The 26,567-nt window shown below is 52.7% G+C and overlaps 10 protein-coding genes across 10 annotated transcripts in view; 5 read left to right on the forward strand and 5 right to left on the reverse strand.

Moving 5' to 3' along the window:
• Nucleotides 1-2,211: 2,211 nt before the first annotated feature.
• On the forward strand, nucleotides 2,212-2,701 carry BO86DRAFT_385403 (uncharacterized protein). Its single transcript, XM_025671096.1, has one exon. It carries the CDS (start codon nucleotides 2,256-2,258, stop codon nucleotides 2,415-2,417), a length of 162 nt encoding a protein of 53 aa, XP_025532456.1. The 5' UTR covers nucleotides 2,212-2,255; the 3' UTR covers nucleotides 2,418-2,701.
• BO86DRAFT_114235 (uncharacterized protein) lies at nucleotides 2,390-2,957 on the forward strand. The gene has a single exon (XM_025665954.1). It carries the CDS (start codon nucleotides 2,522-2,524, stop codon nucleotides 2,912-2,914), a length of 393 nt encoding a protein of 130 aa, XP_025532457.1. The 5' UTR covers nucleotides 2,390-2,521; the 3' UTR covers nucleotides 2,915-2,957.
• Nucleotides 2,958-5,261: 2,304 nt separating this feature from the next.
• BO86DRAFT_375323 (uncharacterized protein) lies at nucleotides 5,262-6,102 on the reverse strand (the record flags this gene model as incomplete). The annotated part of the gene is made up of 4 exons (XM_025670477.1): nucleotides 5,262-5,372; nucleotides 5,404-5,737; nucleotides 5,803-5,843; nucleotides 5,980-6,102. 4 exons carry the CDS (start codon nucleotides 6,100-6,102, stop codon nucleotides 5,262-5,264), a joined length of 609 nt encoding a protein of 202 aa, XP_025532458.1.
• A 753-nt stretch (nucleotides 6,103-6,855) lies between these two features.
• Nucleotides 6,856-7,278, forward strand: BO86DRAFT_114266 (uncharacterized protein). The gene has a single exon (XM_025665956.1). It carries the CDS (start codon nucleotides 6,961-6,963, stop codon nucleotides 7,216-7,218), a length of 258 nt encoding a protein of 85 aa, XP_025532459.1. The 5' UTR covers nucleotides 6,856-6,960; the 3' UTR covers nucleotides 7,219-7,278.
• Nucleotides 7,279-7,307: 29 nt separating this feature from the next.
• On the reverse strand, nucleotides 7,308-8,776 carry tif35 (translation initiation factor eIF3 core subunit g). Its single transcript, XM_025665955.1, has 4 exons — nucleotides 8,665-8,776; nucleotides 7,929-8,562; nucleotides 7,484-7,655; nucleotides 7,308-7,421 (listed from the first exon to the last, which is right to left on the reverse strand). The coding sequence occupies exons 1-4, from the start codon at nucleotides 8,679-8,681 to the stop codon at nucleotides 7,369-7,371; spliced, it is 876 nt and encodes a 291-aa protein (XP_025532460.1). The 5' UTR covers nucleotides 8,682-8,776; the 3' UTR covers nucleotides 7,308-7,368.
• A 1,155-nt stretch (nucleotides 8,777-9,931) lies between these two features.
• Nucleotides 9,932-11,620, reverse strand: BO86DRAFT_395192 (cytosine permease; the record flags this gene model as incomplete). Its single annotated transcript, XM_025673282.1, has 3 exons — nucleotides 9,932-11,022; nucleotides 11,081-11,297; nucleotides 11,387-11,620. 3 exons carry the CDS (start codon nucleotides 11,618-11,620, stop codon nucleotides 9,932-9,934), a joined length of 1,542 nt encoding a protein of 513 aa, XP_025532461.1.
• Nucleotides 11,621-18,085: 6,465 nt separating this feature from the next.
• Nucleotides 18,086-19,985, reverse strand: BO86DRAFT_114364 (nitronate monooxygenase). The gene is made up of 4 exons (XM_025665957.1): nucleotides 19,840-19,985; nucleotides 19,461-19,722; nucleotides 18,853-19,354; nucleotides 18,086-18,794 (listed from the first exon to the last, which is right to left on the reverse strand). The coding sequence occupies exons 1-4, from the start codon at nucleotides 19,850-19,852 to the stop codon at nucleotides 18,504-18,506; spliced, it is 1,068 nt and encodes a 355-aa protein (XP_025532462.1). The 5' UTR covers nucleotides 19,853-19,985; the 3' UTR covers nucleotides 18,086-18,503.
• A 1,163-nt stretch (nucleotides 19,986-21,148) lies between these two features.
• On the forward strand, nucleotides 21,149-22,675 carry BO86DRAFT_415325 (folic acid synthesis protein; the record flags this gene model as incomplete). The annotated part of the gene is made up of 3 exons (XM_025674897.1): nucleotides 21,149-21,346; nucleotides 21,419-21,627; nucleotides 21,685-22,675. The coding sequence occupies 3 exons, from the start codon at nucleotides 21,149-21,151 to the stop codon at nucleotides 22,673-22,675; spliced, it is 1,398 nt and encodes a 465-aa protein (XP_025532463.1).
• A 116-nt stretch (nucleotides 22,676-22,791) lies between these two features.
• On the reverse strand, nucleotides 22,792-25,084 carry BO86DRAFT_329629 (ADP-ribosylation factor GTPase-activating protein). The gene is made up of 6 exons (XM_025668687.1): nucleotides 24,883-25,084; nucleotides 24,688-24,823; nucleotides 24,451-24,634; nucleotides 23,665-24,374; nucleotides 23,293-23,610; nucleotides 22,792-23,229 (listed from the first exon to the last, which is right to left on the reverse strand). The coding sequence occupies exons 1-6, from the start codon at nucleotides 24,946-24,948 to the stop codon at nucleotides 23,201-23,203; spliced, it is 1,443 nt and encodes a 480-aa protein (XP_025532464.1). The 5' UTR covers nucleotides 24,949-25,084; the 3' UTR covers nucleotides 22,792-23,200.
• Nucleotides 25,085-25,536: 452 nt separating this feature from the next.
• Nucleotides 25,537-26,567, forward strand: part of tim21 — a 1,360-nt gene continuing 329 nt past the window's right edge. The window contains exons 1-4 of the mRNA XM_025671097.1: nucleotides 25,537-25,955; nucleotides 26,038-26,222; nucleotides 26,305-26,359; nucleotides 26,440-26,539. Of these exons, the coding sequence (XP_025532465.1) occupies nucleotides 25,674-25,955; nucleotides 26,038-26,222; nucleotides 26,305-26,359; nucleotides 26,440-26,539 (622 nt within the window). The 5' untranslated portion in view covers nucleotides 25,537-25,673. The remainder of the gene's footprint in view (nucleotides 25,956-26,037; nucleotides 26,223-26,304; nucleotides 26,360-26,439; nucleotides 26,540-26,567) is intronic.

A 26,567-nucleotide genomic window follows, 5' to 3' on the forward strand; every position in this document is an offset into this window, starting at 1 on the left:
TGAAATCTCGAAGAAAACGACTAAACCCATCAAGCAGGCCTGTCGTTTGAATTTCCTGCGAAGAAATATAAAATGAAGGGGGGTTGTGTTTGTGAAATAGAAGCACCAGACCAGTGGAAAGGAAATGGGCTGGGAAGAGCTGGAAGCAATAAGCAGCATGAATAGGAAGAATAAGAGAGAGAGAGAAAAAAAGAAAGAAACATGAAAGCAGCATCACACATATGCCCTCGAGGACAGTGACTAAGAAGACATGGAGTCCTTTGGGAAGTTTATGAACGGTACAGGAAGATTGACGTAGACCATGAACGGAGCCAATACAGCCCTGTTGCTAGCCATCGCGCTGCAGATGTCCAGCAGGTCTTGACGAAAGTCTTCCAAGACACCAAAGCTTGCAGGTTTCATGCAGCCAGTGACATCTCCATGACTCATGTTATGGCCATGAGAAGCATCACCAGGAATGACATTGTCTCGGCTCCGAAGGGAAGCGTAGTTCCAAGGCCGACTTCCAAGGAGAAAAACGAGAGGGGGGAGACAAGAGGCGCGGAGACTCCCAATGCGAGAGAACAGGAAAACAGAGATGATGGGACTTACTGGAATGCGCTCAGCTCAGCAAAGGGAGAGTAATCTTGCATCAGTTGATGCAGGTTTTCATTCTCAGCTGCAACCCTATGTATATGTAGATCGGTTGTCCCAGAAAGTCGGTAGTCCACGTCAAGAGGACGGCTGCTGGAGACAATAGAGTCCTGCTCCTCGGGAGATTAAATAGAAGACCCGACGCAGGGCTCGGAAGGTCGAGGTTTGTTGAGACCGTTTTCCAGTGCCGAATAATCCAGAGGAAAGGGCAGGGCTGCACCGATAGTTGTTGCGAGGGATCTGCTCGCTTGATATTGATTTTTGGATGTTGGATGAAGATGCTTTGCTCACGGTTCCTCCTCCTGTCCACACCCTCAAGGCGCGCACTCAATCTCCGTTGTCTACCTAGGCTGGCCCCTTTACGGCACCCAATGAGCGACCCTGGTAGATGTGCGGCGGAAATGGTCTGCAGAGGATCGTTGTGCACAAGCCCTGAAGCTCCAGGTTACCCATTTAAGCTTGAGAACAAATACCACCCTCGCCACGAGTTTGCTGTTGAGCTAGACCATGCCAGGGCCCAAAAAGTTTCCTTGTTCCAACTTCACTGTTGCGTGGATCAAGAATAAAGAACAGTGGATTACAATGGGTACACCTAGCCTTTGAGGAGAAGCTTATGTATTCCTGGTGTGCAGGTTGAGAGATAAAAGCCTTGTGCTGTTCAATGGTGACCTTGCTCCTCTGGCTTGTTCTCTGTTGATACTTCCTGTCTGTCTGTCTTGCGTGTGCCCTCAATTCCAACCTCCCTCTCTTCGACACGTTCTCATCCGCGAATTGATGCGCATCGATTTCTTTTCTTTTTCGACTCAAGGACGAAAAAGGAAAGAAAGTAAACCCCTCAACCAGAAACAGAGCAACGACCTTCGAGGGAAAGATTGACGTCTCATCCCAACTAGTGCAGGAAAGATTAAAAAACGCAAAAGAAAAAGGCGAAAAAAAAGCTGGACCCTGTCAAAAACCGTTGGAGACACACAACATTGGTCAGCTTCCATGTGACATCTCTCTGACCCAAGTCCAGACAAACTTAGCGCTGCACAAACTCATTATGGAATGAACTCCAACTTCAACATAGTTCGACTGGCAGCTTGATTGGTGAATTGTTCTATACTCCATACAGAACATTACTGTTGAAGTCAGCTGTCCTAGTGTGCGAACACCCGACGAACGGCAGAGTGCAGCAAGACCGAATAAGATGGTACTAGAACCGATTCGCGGCGATCATTGCCCCGGGAATCCGTGCAGACCCCAGTCCCATGATGGGGATTGCCGATAATACTACTGAGCTTGGGCAGATGCAGTCAGCCAATAGCTCTTAGGGTCGTCGACGAAGGGTCGATGTGCGCCATCTAGCCATACCGTGCCAGGTAGATGGTCCCAAGGGGGGGGGGGGGAAGCCATGTTCAAGAGATGTCGCGTCTTTGCGATTACTTCCCTCGCAATTTTCGAATATTCTCAAGGCACGAGCAACAGCGATTCTTGCATGAATAGAGGGCGATCGCCAGATTTCGATCCAACGGTCGATTTTGAATACCATAACCCGTGGTGGTTGTCCGCTCACCGACATAGCCTGAGAGAGCCATGACTTCAGATATGCAGCCTGCATAAACTGCATTAGCATGGTTAACATGCCTCTTTTGATTCGGGTGGATATTTTGACCGAATCGCATGCACTTCAGCGACAACGACCCCTTTCCAGTCCTACCGATTCTCGGTGTGGAGCGTACATGTGCTGCGCACAGCATGTTTTCCAGAATCGATTAGGCCCACTGCCAGGTAAGACAGCCTAAGTGACTTCACTGGATCTGGAAAGGAATGAGGTTTGCGTGAGTGGGGGACTTTTTTCTTTTTTTCTTTTTCTTTTCTCTATTTTCCCATCTGAATATATTGGTCAATGTTTCCTTATTCCTTCTTCTCTCTCGCGTTCCCCCTCTTTCCTCCTAATGGGAGAGGTTTTCTGTGGCTGGATGATCGGCCAGGCCTGCAGGAAGCTAGTTGGTCCAGATGTGATATGCACGGTGCTGAAATAAGCCGCCAAGAAGAGATCATTGGTAGTGTCCGAGTGAGATTTTCCCCTCGAAGCCAGTCATTGAAGGACTGTAATTTCTGGGTACAGAGTCAGTCCCTAGTGGAGGATGGATGTCGTGCAGGATGTGCCCGCGGGATGCGGCGCGAATCCCATAGTAACCTTGAACAGGGGGTGGGGGGAGGGGGTTCGAGAGTCAAGAGTCAAAGACTCAAGACAAGACTGGGACGCGAAGGACGTTGCATTTCAAGCCAGGGTTAAAACTGACTTGAAGGGCTGGGCCCGCTGATTGGAATAATGATCTGTCGATGGATCGATCCATGGTTGAAAGGAGATACGGGTATGATCTCACGCGCGTCTCAGACTGAGAATGAGATCTCTCTGCTGATAGAGAGAAATCGAGAACTCTGCCAATGCCAATTTACAAATCCATTGAGATCTTCAGGACGAACAGTTAGACCTGGTGATTGCAGGGATGCATTTTCCACAATCCTGTTCGCGGATACAAAAGCAAGAACTGAACGGTTGTGGGAGGCTAAACCGAAGGACCGACCGTACTAATTGGAAGTTACTGAGTAGTAAGGTACGGTACTCCCAGCCGTACCTTAGTCTATACGGAATACTCTATCAAATAATTCGGTGACTGGGCCATGGGCAAATCCTCTTAGTGCCGGGAGGGATCATGGCACGTGCAGGATATCTCTGGAAAGGGATTAGCGCCATGCTGGCGGGTACCTTCTTATTTACAACCATTGTTATTATTGCACCAACGACCAACAACCGATTCAGTCGTCCGTCTCCTCCACAATTTTTCCATCTTTTTATGGCTGATCATGATAGTCAGCGCCAGTGCGGTGTCATCTTTTTTCATTAGAGCAGGCAGGAATTGATCTCTGTTGGTCCTGGCAACGATGGAACGATGGAACGATAGAACAAAAGCCGGGTACCGACGACGCCCCGAACATCTCCTTCCTCTGCTACTCCCCGTACTTTACCAAGAGTATGGCTGACAGGGCTGTGTCTACCTAAGCAACAAACCTTAAAAAACTTCGCATTTGTTCCAATTACGGAGTACTTGGCCAAGACTTCATCGGGCTGCTAGCTAATTTCCAGTGCACCAGCTCGCGAATCAGAAAGGCAAGTCCCAACGGGGTCATCATTACGTTGGCCGGTGGACATAACATACCGTCTTCGAAGGCTTTTGTTCGTTCTCTTTTCTCTTATTCGACTGGAGTCCAGTCCCGAAATACTCGGATAGAGGACGCGGTCCGTTCATTCATGGCCGTTCCTACTTTAAGGTTCGAGCAAGGCTCTATTGAAAACCCATTTCTCTAACCTAGGTGGGATTGTGTTGGACCTGTCTCAGGAGTAGCACTCGCTACCAAATTGCGCCCACTGGTGCCTTTTTGACCAATGCACTGCTCTGGTCCTTCACAATTAGAGCGCGATCCATCTTTTGCCTGCTGACTTTTACCCGTGCTAGTGGCTGATACGTTCCCGATGTTGCCTCCTGTGCAACCACAGGTTAATTACAGTACATTTTCGAATCCAGGCTGGGGCAAAGAAGCCTGTCCTGACATGTTTTGGGCTGCAGACGGCCGACATTACGGTTTGGACTATCAACAAAGCCCCGCCAGGCCGTCGTCTTGCCGTTCGAAGCAGCTGCACTTGAGGCGAGTCCAGAACATTCGGCTTTAATCTCCGGGATCCTCGATAGACTTTACAATTGGATGGATCCTTGACAGGATCCTGGCTCTATTATCTGAGCTGTTATGCGGATTACAATCATCACTCTGCATATTAGCCTTTCTATCGGACCATTCTTACCGGGCAGCCGGTTCTGGCAGAAGTAGCCTTCCGAGAGTATCCGGTTCTATAGCTCAATTCAAGCTGTAGCAGCATTCTTCAGTGGTCGAGCTGATATGCGGTTGAGCTTCATTACCAGAGGAAATATACCGTGACGGAAGCACAGGTGCTACTACCGCGCGTGTTCTAGGCAGGAGCATCGTTAGTTTCTCTCGGAGCGTCGGGTCCGAGGGTAAACCGGTTCTTCCCGGTCCACTTGTGATTTGCCCAGTTCAACTGAAGAGCTAAACTACATAGTGACCTCAGCACACTGGGGTGTCCTTGAGTCGATGCCACTGATCTCTAAACATCAAAGGAATCAGGTCACTATTGCTCATTCTTGGATGTCGCGCATCTGGAGCCAATGCGTGTAGACGAAACCCCTTTTTACAGCTTTGTCCTGGCTGTGTTCCCACTCCTGGCATTGCCTGGCAAACCTCTTTGATTCGAATCGTTCTTCTCATACCTAACGATGCTGCGGCTAATACCTTGTCAAGGTAATTCGGCATTTGTACCGGAAACCCAAGTTGGTGCTGTTATTCCTTATTCCTCGTGGCTGTCTTCGTTGGTCGGGTTGCTATCAAATCTGGCTTGTTTGTGTGACTCGACGGGATCAGGATCAATTGCTGCCTGGAAATGTTAGTCTGGGTCTTTTTTTACGCTCACAGAGAAGACTGTCTTTCGAGGTTAACGCGAGCACCAACTCTAAGTGCCGGCCCATAACTGGAAATACTGCAGAAGACGCCAGGTTTGGCCGGGGAATTCACCCTATCACGCCCGTCCACTCAATCCGATCGGACGCTCGAGCGGTAGAGTATAGCCTTGGAGTCTCAGCAGCAACGAACAGGGCCACAGGACCGACGCTGATCGACGCCTTCGAGGCATTTGCTCAAGGGAATACGAACCAGAAAAAAGCCGAGAAGGTATGATGCTTGCTGGCCCTCAGCCATGGGATCTGCTTCTTCGACCGAGTCGAACCGGATAGGACGGTCGTTATACTTGATTGGGTAAGGCTGGCGTAGGTGACGTTGATGAGAGTGGCGTGCAAGACGCCCATTTGGCGAGACGGATATGCTGAATCCCGTGGGGAATCGGCTCTTCCAGTGAATGGTCAGCGCCAGCTCATTTGTCTCTCGTGGGTGACACAGATGGGAGCTCGCAAGTGTGTTCAGGAGGAGAGCATGACAACAGTTGACGGAATTACTCGCAGGGCGATACACAAGACCATTGTTGACAGAACTATCCAACACCGTGTCCATGCAATGTAACCAATGTCGGACGGAGTCAGCACACCATCCACATACCTTCCGAGCAATAGCCATTGGTGCAATTGCGAAGGTATATTCTATACATCTCCATCATCCTGATTTGGCGTGACGCCTCGCCCCAGAAGAGAGGCATTGGCTTATCTGAGTGGCAGATGGCTTAGGCGGAGGTCATCATGCACTGATAATGATACTTGTTCGTCTGGTCATGCTTACACTCCTGCGCGTGAAGATCCACCAATTCAGACGTGGCATAACCCCAATCTTGCCACTGAGGAGCGCCTTATCCTGCGGCATCCACCAGAGTGCCGTGATTACAAGGGATTCTTGCAGAGACATAGCGGGTTGGCGTGCGTGAAGCGGATGAGGGAGGGGGCAGCGCTAATCTCAGAAGTCCCTGAGTTTTATTGATCCTTCTTTGCCATCCGACCTAACCCGCAGGCCATTTCTCAGCCTGACAGAAGCTTGTATACTGCAAGCATATCCTTGACACACTGACTTCAATAGTCTGTTCGCCGCAGCCTGTCAACGCCCATCCGCCACGTCCTTTGACTGTCTGGGCCTATAACCATTCTCCCAGCCCTTCTGACCGATTACTGGGCTAGATTCGCCCCTCCCCCTCCCCCTTTCTGGCCCCGTCCACGGATCCTTTTCAGAAATCTTCATGGGCGTAGTGGAAGAACAGTTGGCAATGATGTAAAATGACTCATCGGACAAAGTCCCATAAGCAACTGCTGCACAGTGGACCGGGGGTGAGGCCGAGGAGGAGGGGAATGAATGCATCTACGAAGACTAACAGTCCTGCCAGAGAGGCATTTGCGGAGGTTGGTAGGAGGGATAGGGACTTCTTGCCCCCTCCCCCCTCCCCTTTCCCAGCATGCGACTGTCTACTCCTACGTCCACATGATCATAAGAGCCACGTCGAACCAGACTTTCTATCATTGGGAAATGCCTACAAGCCCACGCTAACCCTGAATGCAACGTGATCTCGTCTCAGAACCCAGTCAAAAAGAGCACTTTTCTTTATGCAAAGCAAAACCTCGCCTCCTTCGAACCATCCAACGAAAAAAAAAAGGAAGAGAACTCAACCAAGCTAAGCGGGGGGGGGAAGAAGACCATCAAGCAAGGAAGCAAGCAAGCCAGCCGACTGGCCAGTCACAAGGAGATTATGCAAACCAAACCCCATGACATGAAACCATGCAAAGATATCAAGAAAGCGGACGAAGAGGAGGAGGATTGGGAAGAAGAATGACTGGAAGAAGAGACGACTGCTTGCTTTTTTTTTTCTTGTTTCCCTTGCTTTTTGTCAAGACCTCGACCAAATGTGCGCACACAACAACACAAATGAATATATGTACGCAAGAAAGCTTAGCAGAGAAAAATCGACACTTTGGAATCCTTTTTCAGTATTCATCATTATCGATCGGATCATACAATACAAAGAAAAAGAAGTAGTAGCTGAGGGATCCTTGAAGTCATCATGAAGGAAACCCGCTTCTTGACGGAAAGCGGCCAAGGTGTCGTGAACCGGAAATAAGATGGGAATGAGTTTGAAAGGGGGATGGTGCGAAAGTTTAGAGGATGAAATAACGAGGTGGAAGGAATCTAAGTAGCCCGCTTGGCGAACTCGACGCGCAGAATAAGGTGGCGGTAACCGACTGTGTAGGAGGGTAGAAGGTTAGTTTTCGTTCGACGAGGGAAGCAGAGACAGAAAGCTTACAGCCATCCATTTTCTCGCAGGCACGGGCAGCATCGCTGCGGTCCGCGAAGCTGATGAAGGCGAAACCCTTGGCTCTCTGGGTCTCCCGGTCTCTGGCCAAGAAGACTCTGGTGACACGACCGAAGCGTTCGAACAGATCCCGCAACTCGCCTTCCTCTGCCAACTCGCTGACCTATTGCAGTTGTTAGTTTTGGGGGGTTTTGAAAATGAGGTGCGAACAGCTCCCCCCCTTTCCCCTGCTTCTTCTCTTCCGCGGGAGGTGAGAACTCCCTTAGAGGGTTTGAGTAGGTGTGTATGCGTATGCATCTCATCGCCAACACACTGAGACACTATACCATACACCACCACACACACACACAGGTTTCCCCACCCAGCCCCGCAGAAAGAGGAAGATGGGGGGGGGGGGGGAAGTAGTAAAGCAGCAAGGCCAAAACACACAACTTACGTTCGTAACTCGCAAAGTCGCCAGATCGTCCTTCTCGAACTTGCCAGCCATGCGCTCGCCGCCGCCGGCGGCACCCTTCCGTAGATGAGGAGGCACGTAGCTGCCGGAGGTAGCGCCCAAGCCGCCGGCGGCGGCGGCCCCCTCGTCGGCGCCGCCCTCGACGCCACCGGCACCGCCGGCGGGCTCGTCGACGGGGGCCATGGTGTCCTTGAAGGGACAGCGCGCGGTGAAGTGCTCGCCGCTGCAGATACGGCACTTGACCTTCTTGTCCTTGAGCTGGTCCTTCATGCTGCCCTTCTCCGGGTTCTTCTCCTCCTCCTGGGCCTGGATCTTCCAGTTGATGCTGGGGCGGAAGGCGATGTTCTCGCCGACCGAGGTGGTGTCGAAGGAGGGCCCGGGGGCGTGGCCCTGCTCCAGGCCGAACTTGGCCCAGCTGCGGCGCTCGGCGACCTGGGGGTTGACGTGTTCCCGCACCACGGTGGTCTTGATGCGGCGGGTGACCTTCACTTTCTTGCCCTCGTCGTTGAAGCGGTACGAGACCACGGTCTTGGTGCCATCTTTGTTCGTCGTGATCTGCTGTGCGGGGAGGGCGGAGGGGTCGTCAAACTCCTCATCGTCGGCCCAGTCGGCGCGGCTGGAGAGAAAAAAAATATGGTTAGAGAATAGATTCGGAGGGGTAAAGAGGTGCGCTTTGACGTTGAGAGAAAATGAGGCTGGGGGTTTCGAAATTGCTTACTTTCCTAGCTTAGACATTGTGGGTGGTATGTGTGATGAAGAAGGAGGGGGTTGTGTATGCCACTTGGGTTGCTAGTTTTGCTGGATTTCACAATGAAAGGCGAATGAATCCGTTGTGGATTTGTTCGCGGCGCGGCAATTTGCTCGTGGCGCAGCCTGCCGTGGCTGGTGCTTGTCGGTGGTCACGTGAGATATGTCGCTTGGGAGAGGGGAAGCATACGAACCGTTGTATGAGTTGATCAACACAAGATACTCCTTTTCTAGAACAATTGAACATCAGTTTGACTGCTCCTACTGTGAGTTATTTCTTAGCTTAGTTTAGTCGCGATTGGCTATAATTTCAGATAGACATGTCCTGGTGAAGCAACTACAGCCAGCCTCGACGGTATACTAGAGTAATGCTGCAGACGTGTCAAAAGCTGACGAGCTTTGAAGGGACCAGTACGTGGTGGGCGGTATATGAAAAGCTCAAAAATTAATGGACTTGTCTTATCAGGAAAGGTCTTGACTCGTTGACATATCTGGCATGGCTGTGGTTTATGGGGACATGCGCACTGCGGACTCCGTGAGCAGCCATCTACGATCAATGCATTGCCATTGCAGATGTTCAAGAAGATGCTTCTATCGCCAACTCAAGATATTTCACATTTCGCACTGCCTAATGATGGACTATGCTGGCTCTATCCCAGTCACAATGACAAATCAAAGGTTCATCGTGGAGACAAAGGCACAGGGAGAAACAGTCCAATATCGACCACCATATGAGATCATCCTGCACGGCCTGGAAGAGGCATACCGGTCAAGTAGTCGTCGTTGATGTTCTACCATTCGCAAACTTCGATCGGATCTGGAGCGTACTCAGTGCAACTCACCATGGATCTAGATGTTCCGACTGTGGGTTGCTTCGCCCAGTGATCCGAGTTGGAAAGCGACAATCGGTGTCTACACATCATGTGCCAGGAACAACATTGCTAGACAATGATAACAACATTAGGTAAATTCAGTCTCGGAGCAGGAACTTTCATGACGACTTCATTCGTATTCGACATCCCGGCTCATCTGCACGGGAGTTATTAGAATCAACAATAATATCTATGTACAAAATACCAGCTAGCAGGACGGAAGCCGTCTGGTTCCCCTTGGGAACCACCATAGACAAGCTGATTCCTCATAACAGACATGAAAAAAAAAATGACGATAACCTATTCCCAAGAAAACCCATTCCCAAATTGTTGTATATAAAAAGACAGTAAGAAAGTTGCACGCATTTACCGACCGAACTTTTTCAGCTCGATAGGTCTGACGATAGCATGCACGACGAACGCAAACAAGATGGCCAGTTCGAAACCGATATCACCGCCATGCGAGCGCTTGGCGATGGGTCCAACGAACCAGGTCTCACTCATACCGGTGACCATGCCGACGACGCCGAAGGCGAAAGAGATGCAAGCCGCGAAGCCGTAGGGCAGCTTCTCAGGCTTGTCGTAGTGCTCAGGGCGGTATCCACCGAAGCCACGACGAACGATGAAGTGGTCGGCGATAGCGATACCGGAGTAGATGGCCAGCCAATAGGCGATGAAGTCCATCAGGTTCTCAAGGACTTCCTCGAAGTGGGAGTATCCAGGGATAGCAACGGCCACCGAGACGCACGAGGCCAGGAACACCCAGATGAACCGAGGGACTCTCTGAGTCTGGTGACTCAGGACCTGAAGAGTGAGAGAGACGGAGTAAATGTTGGGGCAGTTGTTGGCGATGATGGAGAGGGCGAGGATGACCAGACAGAACTTGCCGAAACCGCCGAGAGGTTCCACGATAGCCCAGATGATACCTCCGTTTCCGGATTGCGCATAACCAGTAGCGTACTTGTTGTTTCCATCGTTGACCATGGCAGCAGTAGCGACAGCAATGCCCAAGAATTGGGTGAAGAGGAGAGGAGGGATCAAGCCACCAAAAGCAGCCAGGAAAACCTTACGGCGGCTGCGGTCCGAGGGCTGATAAACGGTATAATCAGCAGCATAACTGGTCCATCCGGTAGCGAAACCATAGACAGTTGCACCGTATGACAGGACAGAGCCAATCTCAGCAGCGCCAGTTCCCATGGGAATGTTCCAGAAATCTCCAGAGTGAGCAAACATGCCGAAGACAATCATGAAGACGATGAAGGTTGGGATCCAGCTGTAGAACTCATACAAGTGAACGACCTTGTATCCGGCGAAAGTGACGAAGAGGGTGCAGACGGCGATGATCAAAATGCCTGCAAAACCAGGGACGTCACTGTTGACTGCATTGAGCAATTGGGCGCCGACGATGGAGTTGGCCGCAGACCAACCCAGGCAGGACAAGACATTCAGAAGAGCGACTGCACGGCAATTGGGTCAGCACGCCATGTTTGGAGATCAGAGGCGAGGGGTTCTTACTGAATCTTGTCGGCCAGTACCCGAACCAGAATCTGGTTAGGACCATCTGACGGAGACCAAAAGCAGGGCCGAAGCAAGAGAACCAGCAGACAGTCAAGACACCGATCAGGTTGAAGAAGAGGCAGACGAGGATGGAGTCGACAAAGCCAAGTCCGAAGCTCTCAGGTCCCAGAATACCGATAGCGAACGAACTAACCACCATGTTGGCTGCCAGCCACTGCGAGGGGTCAGTTTGGGAGGCGGTCTTGTGAGCACCGGCGGAGAGCCAGCAAGACAAAAGCATAATGCAGTAAACTAGGTACACACCATGCTGCTGATGTTGAAGTACGAGGTATCCGTCCGTTCGTTCTCGGGGACACGCTCGACACCTCGTTGTTCAATGTTGAACTTCCCAGCCAGCCGCTGAAGCTTTGCGTAGACCGAGTTGCCGTACATGAAGCTTTCCCCAGGGACAGCGCCATCGCTGCTGTCATCCATAGGCGCCTTGGCCACCTGGGGAGCCTTTTCAAGGTCCCGTTCCGAGTCGATACCACCGAACATGATGTTACGCGTATATCTCAACGGCGTGTAAGATTGTTGGATTGAATGGATTGAGTACTAAAGACTCGAAGTTGATGGGGATTGGTATATACAAGAGCTTGAAAAGCTCGAGTATTGAGTATAAACTCAAGGGGGGAGGGGGAGGGACGAGGAAAGACGAAACGACGACCACATCTTTCTTTCTTTTTTCTTTCTTTCTCTGTTGGAGGGGTGGGATTAGAGCGTCTAATAAGTGATTTCCTGCGGAGGCATGGCGAATAATTTCTTACCCACCACACACACACACACACACAGTTACGCCCACACCAGTCCGAGACGAGCGAAGGCCCACCGGATCCAGATCGATGTAATGATCGCTTCCGAGTCGGAAAACCGCCGCGACCGCGTAACTCAAAACAGAAACGGGAGAAAAAAGATTAGGGGAAAAAAAAAAAAGAAGAGGAAAAATTCAGGTTCAGTGTCGCGTGTTGCAAGTGAGAGTCCGTGGTATGGAAACGGTGCACCGGTTTCGAGAAGAGGTGGAAATGCCCAGTGTAGTAGTGCCCCACCAGACCAAATGGGTCTTGTTGAGCCCTAGTGCGCACAAGCTTATGCCCTGTCCCAATCATGCCGTGTAATGCTCAGCCACAAATTCTGTCATTGGATGAAAGGTTGACTTAAGCACCACATGGATCACAGAATTCAACAGCCCTCGTGGCGGGATTGGCCCGCAAAACTCTGCTACACAGTGGGGTCTGTGGCAATGAGTTCCACCCCTTGATAAGACCTCGTCTGGTGATAGGCAATAAGGCACACTATCTGGGCTCTAACCCTGAGTGATTTGATAATGATAACAGTCCGTTATGTATTGGTGTTAGTTGCTTGTTCGTACATACAGGTCAGGTACCGTCAGGTCTAGATGAGAGAGGAGGATGGAAAGACTCATGGAAAGGGTGGTCAAACCCTGGGCTCCATGAAGTCGGTCCTTCCTCTCGCTGCCAAATTGCCCTCCAGTCCTTATCTGTTGCACTCTATCCATATCAGCCTTCCCTCTCTATCTTTATCTTCTCCTACCTCAGACATGATGAGCATCTGCTTCATGCTGATATCATGCTTCTCAGTATTCGGCCATCGCCGATGAGTCTTGACTACTCTACTAGGTGGTTATTCTTGCCACTCCCTCACGCACTCATCCTCGGTGACTTGACTAATGGTCTTCTGCAATACAATAATACGCTGGCCCAACGCATGGCTTGTGCTAGTAAGACTAGACATGTCCGTCGACAGACTATGCCCGCGGCTCCATGCGTTTGCGACAGGGATCTGGAGTAGTGGGCAAACCCCCTCATTGAGGGTGTCCAGCATTCTCCAGTCCTCCCGTTCCAGTGCATGGCCCTCGCGGCACCATCCTATCTCTTCCCCAGACTCTGCGATTACCCCACGTCTTCGGGAACCTACGTGCTTGCGGCCTTTCTATGTGACAGGTCGCGGGGATCGCCGTCATCCATCGTTATCAGATAGCGAAGCTTCAGACAAGCAATAGCACCAAGAGATGCGTGCGACTTGGCGCATTCACCCCCGGGCTCATCGACGCTGCTTGATTGGAACGTGGCGGTTCATTTCGCAGCTCGCCACGCTTCTTGGTGATAGGTCGCCTGCAGCATGAGATAAGAACTTAGGAATTTAGTTGTACTGCGACCTCACCCGTCCAGGCAGAGATATTGCCCGGGGTCAACCATTGCCTGATACCAGTGTTTAGCGCAAGGGTAATTAGATTGCTGCCAGCTCAGCTCCAAGGCCACGACTAAATAACTGCATTGTCCCTTCTAGACATTAACTTAGTTCGCCCTCCTGCGATTAATTTAACCCAGAGATGGCGATTTTTTGCACCAAAGCAGATGAGCAAGACAAAGGAGGTTTTGGATGCACCTCGACCGCGATCTCCTATAGGGATGTCGACATAGTCAGCTTGGAAGGGACAGGTCTTGGAGTTGGTTAGATGTTGCAATATGGCAATTTCCGTCCCCTGCTCAGCGGCATCTAGCGTCTGGAGGTCTGTCCCCTATGAGTATAGCATTCCGAACCAATTCATCAATCCGGACCATAGCTTTGTACCTCCTCCTCTCTGGTAGCTTTGGCGTCTCTATCGTGCTCTGTAAGTCTTCAAACTGTCATCAACCATGCAATTCAGGTACCGCACTGTACCCGTACTGTCGAGCATTAACATGTGGATCTCCACGAACTTCGCAACTCCACCAGCTTCCGGTGCAAGAAAAACAACCCCACTCCGCTGCCTCCGGCCTCCCGTAATCTTCCTAGCTTTTTTGCCTCCAATTGCCCAGACCAGCGTAATGATGACTCGAGAGTCGAAACTGTCAACTTCTGTCACCTGCCGGCCCTCTGAGACGCCTGGTAATTCTGATGCTCCCCAGCATCATCCCTTCGCCTCTTTTAATCTAAGTATGGGGAACCCTTTCAGGGCCACCGTCATGAGTCGCGTCGATCATTCCTCTCCGCTCAGGATGTGCAATTGTGCATAAGACATCAGTCGAGGATGTTACCTAAATTGAATAGCTCACCACCCGTGCTTGAATTTGGTGTTCATCACTGCTTCTACGTACACCAGAACGCGAAGTTTTAATTATTTTCCGATGAACCAAACAAAGCCTCTTCCTTCCCTTTCGCGGCGCTTGTATACGACCGGTGTTAGAAACGCCTTGCGGGAATTATCCATTGTATCCAGCAAAGCCAAGCCCACCCAAGGCAACCGAAACTTCGGTAGCGGCGCCTCGTTTTACCATTGGTGCGAGCTTGCTTGCTGTCGGAGCTGCCATTCTAAAAAGAGCAAGCATGAAGGGAGGGAAAAAAGGCATCAGGGCCCGGATATGCCGTACCAAGAGCTACTAATGCAATCCCCAATTAAACCAGGCACCAGGATAGAACTGCAGACGTTGTCATGTTCTTGATGCCGCGGAACACTGGGATTTCTCGACTCACGCTTGAAAGGACACTTTGCGGAGTGCATGAAGGCGTTGGCTGGCCTTGCCATGATCGAGTTCTTGATATGGATCCTTCCCCCAGCCATTCCAAACTGCCCACTTCTACGAGCAGAAGAGGAAGAAAAAACATCTGGACCCGCCTTAAGATCCATCTAAACCTCCTCCAAGTCCCCGTTTTAGCCTTGGAGATGAATTTTCTTTCTTGCTTCTTTTCCCGAGGAAAACTCTCTCATCAGGCTTGGCGGGCGCGCAGGTTTGAACGGTTTGACCACTGCACCACCACCACAATCCTGTGCCCTCTTCGGCTCGGGTTCCCGAGCAAACTCGAAGACCCGAGGTTCTCATTCGTGTGCATAGCACCTGGTCCGTCCTATCAGTTCCATTCAATTGAGTCATGGTTCCCCTCCCTCAGCTGAAATGAACCTCTAATCATGGAGGATGTCAGAGCTGTTTTTTCTTTCACTGGAGGATTTCCTCTCTTTCCGCTCCGTTGGTCAGCGGGTACTTTGCCGAGCCGATGAACGAACAGAACTAGACCCGAACCGCTGGCACTGGATCTAAATTCTTCTTCTGAGCGGGCTGGCCGATAGATCAGTCATTCTGTACCTTAGATTCGGGGTAGCTGTGATTGGGCTGACTAGGCGGTTGGTGGAAGATTTTGGACACTGCATGCTATCCAACTACTGTATCGCACATAGTACAGTACCATCAATACCTTCAACAATACGGAGTACGGTGCACGCGAAGGTGGCCTATCGGCAGATGCAGGGATTGTTGCGTGGTCGCGTAGCATTCATTACCTAGTCTGATTTGGGGTTTCCCTCTCATTGAAATTGCACAAGGGAAGAGGCTTTTCCATCGACGCGGTGGGTAATCCGCATGGAGAGACTTCCGTGGACCGTGACAGCAAGGAGTCACCCCGGTTAGTGTCGGCCGTAAGCCCTCTAACTGGCGAACCGCGGCCGCTAGCGTGTGCGTCGCTGTCTCCTTCAATGTAGGGCAATAAGATGGCGTTAACGGCGTGGGTTAGAGTCAAATAGCTTCATGGTATCCCTGTAGCGCCCGCTCGTCAATGCGAGATATCATTTCGAAATCACTAATGAATATATGTAATGACTATATCCGCCGCGCATATAGACAGATCTGGGGGCCGATGTCCGATCCCGTGCATTTGAAATATAGCTGCGTACTATACCTTGATTATATATATAGATAGACCTTCCGCTTGACCCTTAATACCTGAACCCTCCACAATATCTACTTTGTACAAACTCAAATCACACTCTCTAACAATCGGCTGTATCAACTACACACCATCCATGTAACAACAACCCATCCATCGAGTATGATCCTGTAAACCCAGCACCTAGCAATTTTAATCTCATACCCGGGATCTCATTTTCCCCTTAGGCTACCCGCCGATATCGTTCCTGGAATCATACCACATCCAGGCTAGTCTCCTCCCAGAAAGCTAAATCCGAAGAGCCATTCCTCAATGAGTGCACTGTCTCCGACTCCTCCGAGCACATGAATCTTAGCTCTAAAGCTTAACACCGACATTGAATTTTGCCTGGCCTAGAGTGCTCCAACCTAAGACGCCAACGGAATGTATCCGAGGCGCGTGCCGCTTCCGCGAGCTTAGTGTCATTGACTCGTTGTGAAAGTACGTCGTCTTCTCATCCTTTCAGTGGTTCCCCTTTTTTCGTTTGCAACAAATTCTCATTCTCATCTAGATGATTTAGGACATCGGGGCATGTACTACGGTACACGATTACCGGAGATCGGGGCGATACCCCCCCGTCCTTTTCCCGTTCCCGGTCTGACTGCATACTACTAATCGATGTCTTTTTGCCAGTCACGTTCATGGGATCGCATCGGCCTTATTCTTCCTAGAGGAGTGTCTGGTCCGTGTGGGCTTGCTTCGGTAGGGTCTGTACTTGGTGGATTGGCGTTGCGCTTTCTATACCCGTGTCCGCGGATTCATGCGCTGGAGATCGGACCGGCTGCTTGGGTGGCTGTCGAGCGGCTATGAGCCGGGTTGGCGTTGGGTGTTGTAGCAGTACAGTACCTCGTGAACAAACCCTGGAGAGAACGTACCATCAATGCCATTGCAAGCCTGCCTTAGATGGTGACCGCGTGAGTAACGAGTATCCTACGTGTCAACGCTCGATTTGAAGGCAAGACATATCATATTGGGTTCGACCTGGTCCCAAGGCTGAAGTAGACTGCCAAAGAGCCCTTCGCAAGCGCTCATGGCAAGAACTCCCGGTTGCCGAGATCTCTCAGCCACCCAGAGCAAGGCGTGGCCCACGCCGCCGTGACTTCCTGCACACTTCTTAGCACAAACCTCTCCGATGGTATGTGACATGCATGGATCGACTAGCCCGAGGCGGTGCCAGTAACTATCGCATACACGGCCCAGGAATGCCGATCTCCTGCCACGGGCCGTCGCGAGCATTAAGGTAACCGTACTGTGTCATGACCGGGGGGGGGATACCGCAACAGCGAGGAGGCGGATGCCTACCCGCAGTGCCAGTTCCATTCGAACCCTGAAAAAGGAAGTAGTAAGCGATCGACAGGCCCCCAAAACCTTATGCGGTCCAGCCTATTTACTCCTCGTCATGCTCTAGGGTCAGTTCTGTACCTCAGAGCCGGGCGCCTGTTTGTGTGTGTCAGCCATGAGGCTAGCGAGCATCATGCGTGTATAGATACATGAAGATTACTCGTCGGGTACAGTGCATCGCCGGGAGTACTGGATCATACAATTTTAGAGTGTTTTGCCCAGCTTATCATGTACTGCTCAGGCTGCAGGTTAGCCTAAGGCTGCATATTCCGCCAGGCTGCGTATCAGCGGTATTCTTCAGGTCATCACCACTGGCGCATTCCTGGGCAAACTGTACCAAATCGGTGGAAAGCACATGTTCGGGCTCGTTGTCTGTGCTGTCTCTGAAACCGCCAGTGCAGATGATTAGACGGTCCGCAGCGAGGGGAGCCGTAAAGGTTGTGACTCTCGAAGTGACTCCTGCCACCCACACATGCCGGGGTCTGCATACTATACAACATTGCCATTATTCGAACCGCGAGCGGTGTGACAAGTAATTGTGGGCGCTCAATGCAAGATGCCCTGTTGAGCGTCAAGATCCTCTGAGAGATTTCATTCTTCCTGCCATGCCGTGGCGGCTTGCGTCGTTGTGAGTATCAGTGCCTACTGTAAATATCCGAAAATGCCCGTTCTCGAATCACACTGCCATTCGTTGGTCCCAAAAGTGTACGCGTTGTGAGATGATTCTGTGGTTGTGAACAAGTACGGTGATGTAGTGTACGCTTGAAGAAGGCAGCGCTCATGATCCTGTTATGGCCTGAGTTGACGGATCTGAAGTTCCGAGGGAGCCTGGAAGTGGTAGCTTAGGTGCTTGTATGGTTGCTTGGTGTGTTTGCCGACAGAAGCCAAGTGTTGCTCATGGACATTCTCTAGGTTAGTACCAGTGTTGACCTCGACGCTGAACGTGACACAAGACTAACATGCTGAACAGGTGGAGACATAACATCATCTAGGTGGGCGAGTCCGATAGCAGGGAAAATCGACAGGATTTTGTCACCATCAATGGCGCTGAGACCCTCGAGCACATTTCCAGCCACTTCAAGATTACTATGATCTGTTTTCCCTAAGGGAAGAACACGTCAGTCTGACAAGATGTGTTTGACGTACTAGCAAACAGTCCTTCAGTAGTATCAATTGAAGCTATATCTCAGACCAGACCTCAGACAATTCGAGTAACCCAAAGGGTCATAACCAATAGCTATGATGTGTAGGATAGCATCACCGAGGAACAAAAGAAAAGCAAAATGGCACGGACCCAAAGTTTTGGAAACATATGCAACATAGGTATCACGCAAATTGGTATCTACAGTTTGGCAAGCATCTTGTGGCCGTTCTGCAACAAAGCAGCGGCATCCGTCACAAGCTCATCAACGATCGCCTTGGCGGATTTCTTCTCGTTGACGACAGCAGCAACCTTGCCCATGAGGTAAGGGCGCGCGTTCTCAAGCACCGAGTCATCAACGTCGTCGGGGAGGTTCTCCATGTCGTGCTCGACGGGGATGATACCCTTCGAGGTCAGCTGCTTGATCTCGTCCCGGCGGTTCTCCTCCCAGTTCTGGATGTATTCGTTGTTGCGGACGCGGAGCGGGCGACCCTAAGCCTTGTTAGCCACATGTCACTCAAGAGGTATAACTGTCAGAAGGTGAATGTACCGTGAAGATGATGGTGCGAACGTTGTCCTCGAAGCCAGCGGTGCGAACAGCCTCCTGGTGAGCCTTGGGTGCACCGGCCTCTTCGGAGAGGATGAAGCGAGTACCAATCCAGACTCCCGAGGCACCCAGCATGAGCGCAGCAGCGACGGAGTTGCCGTTGTACAAACCACCGGCAGCGACCACCTGCACAGGCTTGCCAGTCAAGGGGCTCTTCCGGCCCTGGCACAGCTTGGCCACCGTGGGGATGAGGATGGTCGTGGGAACATTGCCGGTGTGACCACCGCCTTCACCACCCTGGGCGCAAATGATGTCGGCGCCGGCATCCAGGGCCTTCTGCACGTGCTTGGGGTGGCCGATCATGTTCATGTAGAGGATGCCGGCGCCGTGCAGCTTCTCGACAACATGCTTGGGGGGCACACCGACCGCCGAAACGAAAAGCTTTGCGCCACTTTCGATGATGATATCAATGAGCTCGTTGAGCTTGCCTTTGGTGTAATCGTAGCTAACAAAAGAGAGGAATGAGCAACTTCAGTTTTCTCCACAAGTCCACCGTGTCATACGATCCAGATGATCGGCAAATCACATGCGAAACTAGTGCTCCTACTCACTTGGTCTTCCGAGCACTACCGCCAACCTGGGGAAGCAACAGGTCCACACCAAAGGGGGCGTTCTGATCCTTCAGGAAGCTCTTGAGTTCGGCGATCTGTTCGCGAAGCATGTCCGGGGTGTAGCCGATACCTCCAAGGACTCCCAGACCACCGGCGTTGGTGACGGCTGCGGCCAACTTGGGCCCAGCGGCCACGTTCATTCCTGCCAGCAGGATGGGGTGGTTGATCTTCAAAAGATCAGTGAGGGTGGTACGGATTTGCTCTGTGCATTAAAGTGTGATGGTTAGCAGGGAGGGTCTTGAAAAGTCGTTTGGGGGTACCACAGCGGTCACACATGTGACAGTGGTGGATTCTGGGGTAGGTAGCGACGGAAGCTTACGAGGAGAAGCCATGTTTGGGGGCTGGAAAGGACGGAGCTGCAAAGTGGGTATCGCTAGATCAAGATAAGATGGAAATTTCAATGGGATGGAAGATGCTCAAGAGAAGAATTTAAAAGGATTTAAAAGGAGGCATCAGTGACCAGAGGTCATAAAGAAGGCAAACAAGGAGGGGAGAGAGAACCGAGGAGTGAGGATTACCCCGGGGGGTTGTGCCTCGGTCCAGTTCGAGATGGATGATCAGACAAACGGCTACCTACTCCCGCCTCGTCACACTTGACTGGCTACCGGACCCACAGTCCAGCCTCAGGCCATCAATCAAGGGTTGTTGGCCATGGGCACATGATTCGTATATTGTGTTTGTTTGTGTAATGGACTGTGTACAGTACAGTACAATCAGCCTCAATTCAGCGTCATGAGCAGGCAGATACTGAGCACAATAGAATTCTACTATACTCCGATGTAGCCGAGCAAGCAATTCAGGTGCATTACCTGTTCGTTTAGAGTAGCATTGAAGATACTGTATATACTATCAAACTGGCCCCGGTTAGCTGAGGAGAGGCAAAATGTGGAAATGTGGAAATGCGGGGGGAGAGCGAGGCGGCGCCGCGGCAGGATTGCGCGGAATGCCTCAGGCACAGACCACATCAAATCAGCTGACTGAGGGGCGCCAAAGTCTCGCTCGGGCTTCTGTCGCTCTGACGCATGACGTATTCCGCTCTCCCTCTCCCACGCATTCGCATTCGCCGCTGGTAATCTCTGCTGCATTCCGTCCTGGGCGCCTGAAGAATGGCATATTGGTCCTCTTCCACTTGGTATCGCAATGCTGCCACCTTGAACACCGCCCTTCGGTCTTCCGGTTCACTGAGCCGCCTCAGTGGGGCTTCGAGCTGCTTGTCCCAGTTATTCGGACGGCGTGGTGGAAGTGCTTGTACTTCGAGTATAGGCTCACCGAAGAGGCAGGTCTAATCGCCAGTCAAAGTTGCCCGTTGAATTCAAATCTAACCTACGCCCCTCATAGAGAATTGTCTACATCTGGTATGGAGTCCCTTAGACCCACCCTCGCAGTCCAATGGCCTGTTGATGCTTGTTTCTAGAACCCCTTAGCGTCTAGTGAACTTTTTCTCCCTCTAAATCGCAGTTTTCATAGCCCTAGCTAACGCCTGATTAGGACATGTACAATCCCAACCCTCTTTGGTGAGACGATCTGTACTTGCATCAAGACCGAGGAAACCCGGTCATGAAGGCTTAGCATCCAGACCTTCCATAAGACGGGTTTCAACTAGCCAACAGGCGCTGTTCAACGCCAGCATGGACGCCCATCAGCCCCCAATGCATCGCGCATTCATCGCCTTCGGGAGCAATGTAGGCGACCGCATCGAGATGATCGAGGCCGCCTGTCGTGAGATGGAGCGAGCCAGTATCCTCGTCAAGAGAACTAGCTCGCTCTTCGAGACAGCTCCCATGTACGTTCTCGACCAGGATCCATTCATCAATGGAGTGTGCGAGGTTTGTCTATCTCTCTCTGCTCAAACCCCCAAAAACAATGCATCCGCAATGGTTCTTAACATCGATCTACAGGTAGAAACCAGCCTAAGCCCCATGGATCTCCTCGACACTCTGCAGTCCATTGAAATCGGACTGGGCAGAAAGAAGCTCATCGACAAGGGGCCCCGATCCATTGATCTGGATATCCTCCTGTACGATCAGCAGATCTTCTCCCACGAACGGCTCAGCATCCCACATCAACTGATGCTGGAGCGCGACTTCGTCCTTCGCCCATTGAGCCAGTAGGTTTTGACCTTGACGAACCCCTCTCACCGCGAAACAAAACTAATCACCCCCAGACTCATCCCCCACGAACGGCCGCCCTTCCCCGGCCACAGCACCACCTACCTCGCGCACCTGAAATCCCTCGCCCCGCCCACCCCCTTCCCCGTGGCCACCACCCCGATCTCCCCCACCTTCCCGGCCATCCACTCGACGGCCCCGAACCGCCGCACGCACATCATGGCCATCCTCAACCTGACGCCGGACTCGTTCTCCGACGGCGGGCGCCACTCCGCGCAGGACCTGGACGCACTCACGACGACGGTGCGCGACATGATCCACGCGGGGGCAACGATCATCGACATCGGCGGCGAGAGCACGCGGCCGGGGTCGCAGCCCGTCGGGGAGGCGGAGGAGCTGCGGCGGGTGGTGCCAGCGATCCGGCACATCCGGACGGCGATGCCGGAGGCGGCGGGCGTGGCGATCAGCATCGACACGTACCGGGCGCGAGTCGCCGAGGCGGCCGTCGCGGCGGGCGCCGACATCATCAACGACGTGTCGGCCGGGCTCCTGGACCCGGAGATGCTGCCCACCGCCGCGCGCACCGGCGCCACCGTCATCCTGATGCACATGCGCGGCAACCCCGCCACCATGACCAGGTTGACCGACTACCCTAACGGCGTCGTCCAGGACGTCGGCCGCGAGCTGCGCGCCCGCGTCGCCGCCGCCGAGGCCGCCGGCGTCCGCCGCTGGCGCATCATCCTCGACCCGGGCCTCGGCTTCGCCAAGAACGAGCCCCACGATCTCGCCCTCCTGCGCGACCTGCCCCAGCTCCGCACCGGCGCCGTCGAGGGCCTCGAGTACTTCCCCTGGTTGATGGGTCCCAGCCGCAAGCGCTTCGTCGGTCGCCTGACCGGCGTGACCAAGGCCAGTGACCGCACCTGGGGCACGGCCGCCACGGTCACGGCCAGTATCGCTGGGGGCGCCGATATCGTGCGGGTGCACGATGTGAAGGAGATGTGGCAGGTCGGGAGGGTGGCGGATGCCATTTATAGGGGAGTCGTATAAATTCCCTCCCCCCCACAAAAGTTGGTTCGTGTATAGGGTTTTTAACTGGTGGCTACGAATTATATAGACCGACAGTGTCCTTAGCACGTTGCATCCCATGAAACGAAGAAGCCACTGCTAGGCGTTTGCATTGATGCGGTTCATATTACTAGCAATAGCAAGCGACACTACTTATATGCAACGAATATACAAGAATCCAAGGAACGTTTCGAAGCTAGTAGCGAAACATCGTTGACGGTGATTTTGAAGACACACAGAAAAAGCGACGACTGACGAGGAAAGGCCGGTCTGGTCTACACCGCATCAAGTGATGACGGGGTCTAGGAGTCTGCACGTCCGGATGGAAGTGGACCGGGTGTTTGTCTGTCTAGGAATGGTACGAACCAGGGGAATAAAGTTCATGAGGATGGGAACGCCACATGTGAAGGAGATCGAAGATAGAATTGGCTAACAAAAAGGTTCAAGATGGGTGCAAGAAGCGGGGAATTGAAGGCGGTAGGTACGACAAAGGTAAAGGCGGCTCGTTTAGCTGTTAAGATAGCTGCGTATAGCACCTGTATAGCAACAGTTTGTCAGTTTGATTTTCTGCGGAGAGAAGGAGTACAATAAAGATTTACCCTGTAGCTTGACGGCACCATCTCCAACCAGCTGCGTGAGGTTCTCAAGATCATCACCGGCTGTGATACCGAACCGACGCACAAAGTCCTTCGCCGCGTTCTCGATGTCTCCATAGGTGTCGCTCTCGGCGGGAAGATCGTCCTCGGGACGGCCGAAGTAGGTGTTGCTGGAGATAGCAGTGGCTCCATCGAATTGACGAAGACGCTCCTTGGCCTCGGCTTGAGCGTTAGGATCGAAGCGATCCCGTCCAAAGAACTCGTCCGACGAGATGCCCTTCTGAGTGCCAAATCTAGACTTGGCCTGTTTCAGTTCCTCGTCTGTGAGACTATTAGCAACTGACACTACATCTATAAATAGACAGGACAACAAACCATCAGCAGCAGATCTGGTAGCAACAGCGCCAAAGCCCAACTTCTTCGGAGCAGGAGGCTTCGGTGCGCCGACAGTCTGTCCGAATCCCAGTCTCCCAAGGCCCATTCCAAGGCGCTCAACATCACCCGAGCTGCGTTCCTGAGATGTCCGCGAAGGGTTGATGGGGGTAGGGGAGGCAATGGGCGCTGCGGCGGTGGTGGCCTTCGCCTTGGACTCAGCCTCAGCCCGTTCGGCTTCGGGATCGTAACCCAGTTTCTCGATACGCTCAGCCTCTTCCTTGGCCTTTCTCTCCGCCTCGTCGAAATCGATCATGTCCGCACCGCTGACAATCTTCTTGGCCCCGAGCTTGGGGGCCTTTTTGGCGCCCAAGACACTGCCCTTCTTAGCAGTCGCGGTCGAGGAGGTCTTGCGAACAGCAGCACTGGCCCGGATGGCGGCCGGGGCAGGAGAGGCAGCAGGGCTGTCCTTATCGGAGGCGGAAAGCGGGGATTTGGAGCGCGAGCCGTTGGCACCGGAGTTCAGGAAGGGCGATGCGGTGCGACTCACGACGGGAGGGGTACCCGTGCGGGAAGGGGGGTTGCTGGGCCGCTTGATGGACGGCTTGTCCCAGGAGGAGAAGAAATCATCATCAGCGTCACCGGCCGGGGTGCTGGAGCCGTTGGACGAGGTGCCGACGGGGATGTCGGTGATCACCACTTCTTCGGGATACCTGATGAGGGAGCGTACTATTAGACCCCATACTGTACGAATTTCAACAGGCGATGTGCCTGCAAGGGACTACTCACTGTTGCGCATCCTGGGCGGCCCGTCTCTTCAGCTCCTCCTTATACTTGACGGCGGCATTGCATGTGTACTTGACCTTCGTGTCCTTGCTGGCCAGAGCGGCAGACCCTCCATGCGATTGGAAATACTTAGTGGCGGACTCGTTTCCACCGACTTTCATCATCCGGAGCTGCTCCCACTGCCATTCTATGCGCCAGTCGTTAGCATCACGATAGGACTGTTGGTCAGGAGTTGCGTACGGTCGAGGTTCGTGGAGCGAACAAAGGAGATGTGAACGCCCAGGTTACGGTGATTGGCCGAGCAGTCCAGACACAGGTAGATACCAAAAGGCACGGAGGACCATGTTGGGTTCTTGGAGCCACAATCGAAGCAGATCTGTGCGGAATCGAGTCAGTCCTGAGATCGGTTGCTAGGCGGGGAGGGGTACGGCGCACCTTGTTTGCGGGTTTAAGCTTGAGTTTCTCAAAGATCTTTTGAGACTCCGCCTTGGAGGCAGACATGATGGCTGGTGTTGAAAAGAAGGAGACGACTCAGAATAGGAGACAGAATCCGAGTAGATGTTGAAGACAAAGGGAGGGGGAGAGGGCAGATCGGTCGGAGATGAGGGAGAACGACAGGATCCAAAAAGCAGCCCGGGAGGAGCGAGCGAACGTGGTCGGATTGGGACTGAGAGTACCACCCCCGTATTTTTCACTTTAAGCTAGTGGCACTTCTGCAACACCACACCTTGCTCGTTGTGGCAAACATAGGAGACATACAAACAAACAAGCGCGAGCTTCGAAGAGAAAATCACTGGTTCAGCTAACAGCAACTCAATTGAGTCCTACATGTCTTCTTGATTAATAAGTTGACAGTAGTCCCTCGTAGTATTCATATCTTGACATAGCGCTACTACCTACAGTACTGTACATCCCTCCTGCCCAGAGCGGGAAACGTATTGCAAATACGAGAGGTTTGTATGCAACGGCGGCGGCTGAAACCAGGCCAGGGCCCTTTCGCACGTGACCCACTCCGATTCCGCACCCCCACACGCTTCTTTCAATCCAAGTCGGTCTTTGCCGTCGCCGAATGGGATCGATCCGTCCATGGCTTGCTTCATTTCTGCCCGGCGGGAACAGTAAAGATTGCGCTGCTTCGTCTGCCCATGTTCACCAACTCTCAACCACTACAGCCACCCTTCGTTCCATGAGGCCTTTACTGGTACTCAGACTAGTCCCTCACCACAATGCTCTCCCACCTCCGACCTAACCCCCCTGCCCTCTTCCGGGCCTCCTCCGCCGCCACCGCTCACCTCCTGCGTCCAGCGCTTCCCCGCACGACCGCCCTCGCGCGATACTATGCGACCTCAGGCCCCGGACCCAACCCGACCCCCAAACGAAGGAACGTAACCGTCCTGTCCGACGATGGCCGGTACGAGTGGGGGGAGCTGAGCGGCCGGGAGAAGGTCGCGCGGGCGACACAGCAGTCGGTGAATTTCCTCGTGGTCGTCGCTGGTGCCGTGTTGACGGTGAGTTTCGGGCAGTCGCTCGCACAATCCCATTACGCCTTTCGCGCGTCTTCTGAGCGGAACCTAACGGGTCGACTACTAGGGTGGAGTGTTCTACCTCCTCTATACCGAGGTCTTCTCCCCCAACAGCAAGACCTGGCAGTTCGAAAAGGCAGTCGAGCGCATCAAGGATGACCCGCGCTGTACGGAGCTCCTGGGTGATCGCAGGGAAATCAAAGCGTACGGGGATAGCACCTGGAGCCGATGGGCGCGGAACCGACCGATTGCGTAAGAGGCCAATACCGCATATTCTTTTTGCGAGCGACCAACGCCCCCCCCCCAATGCTGACTTGCATGTGTCTGTGTGCAGGACGTCCGTTTTCCAGGATCGCATGGGCCGCGAACATCTGAAGATGAATTTCCATGTACGTTTTGTCTGATTGTTACTGTTCCCATTGAGTGGTGGCTTTTGAGTTCGGGATTACTGACTGTCTGCGTGGTGAAGGTTGAGGGCCCTCTCAACACCGGTATCGTGTTCGTGCATATGATGAAGCCCCTGGATCAGTATGAGTGGGAGTACCAGCTGCTTGCTCTAGAAGTCAAAGGTGAGTGCGAGTGTTTTTTTTGGGGGGG

This window comes from Aspergillus japonicus, assembly GCF_003184785.1.
Source record: "Aspergillus japonicus CBS 114.51 unplaced genomic scaffold BO86scaffold_3, whole genome shotgun sequence".
Lineage (NCBI taxonomy): Eukaryota > Fungi > Ascomycota > Eurotiomycetes > Eurotiales > Aspergillaceae > Aspergillus > Aspergillus japonicus.

What these genes read in the sequence shown, in the direction of transcription:
- BO86DRAFT_114235 (XM_025665954.1), top strand. Translation starts at nt 2,522, where the DNA reads ATGTTTCCTTATTCCTTCTTCTCTCTCGCGTTCCCCCTCTTTCCTCCT.
- BO86DRAFT_329629 (XM_025668687.1), bottom strand. Translation starts at nt 24,948, where the DNA reads ATGTCTGCCTCCAAGGCGGAGTCTCAAAAGATCTTTGAGAAACTCAAG. An exon ending in AGCTTAAACCCGCAAACAAG is followed by an intron (nt 24,824 to 24,882) that starts GTGCGCCGTACC and finishes GATTCCGCACAG; the next exon opens with ATCTGCTTCGATTGTGGCTC. An exon ending in GCCGCCCAGGATGCGCAACA is followed by an intron (nt 24,375 to 24,450) that starts GTGAGTAGTCCC and finishes CTCCCTCATCAG; the next exon opens with GTATCCCGAAGAAGTGGTGA.
- BO86DRAFT_385403 (XM_025671096.1), top strand. Translation starts at nt 2,256, where the DNA reads ATGCCTCTTTTGATTCGGGTGGATATTTTGACCGAATCGCATGCACTT.
- BO86DRAFT_114266 (XM_025665956.1), top strand. Translation starts at nt 6,961, where the DNA reads ATGCAAAGATATCAAGAAAGCGGACGAAGAGGAGGAGGATTGGGAAGA.
- BO86DRAFT_114364 (XM_025665957.1), bottom strand. An exon ending in GGTAGTGCTCGGAAGACCAA is followed by an intron (nt 19,355 to 19,460) that starts GTGAGTAGGAGC and finishes CTCTTTTGTTAG; the next exon opens with CTACGATTACACCAAAGGCA. An exon ending in TTCGCACCATCATCTTCACG is followed by an intron (nt 18,795 to 18,852) that starts GTACATTCACCT and finishes AACAAGGCTTAG; the next exon opens with GGTCGCCCGCTCCGCGTCCG.
- tif35 (XM_025665955.1), bottom strand. An exon ending in CGACTTTGCGAGTTACGAAC is followed by an intron (nt 7,656 to 7,928) that starts GTAAGTTGTGTG and finishes CAACTGCAATAG; the next exon opens with GTCAGCGAGTTGGCAGAGGA. An exon ending in CTGCGAGAAAATGGATGGCT is followed by an intron (nt 7,422 to 7,483) that starts GTAAGCTTTCTG and finishes CCTCCTACACAG; the next exon opens with TCGGTTACCGCCACCTTATT.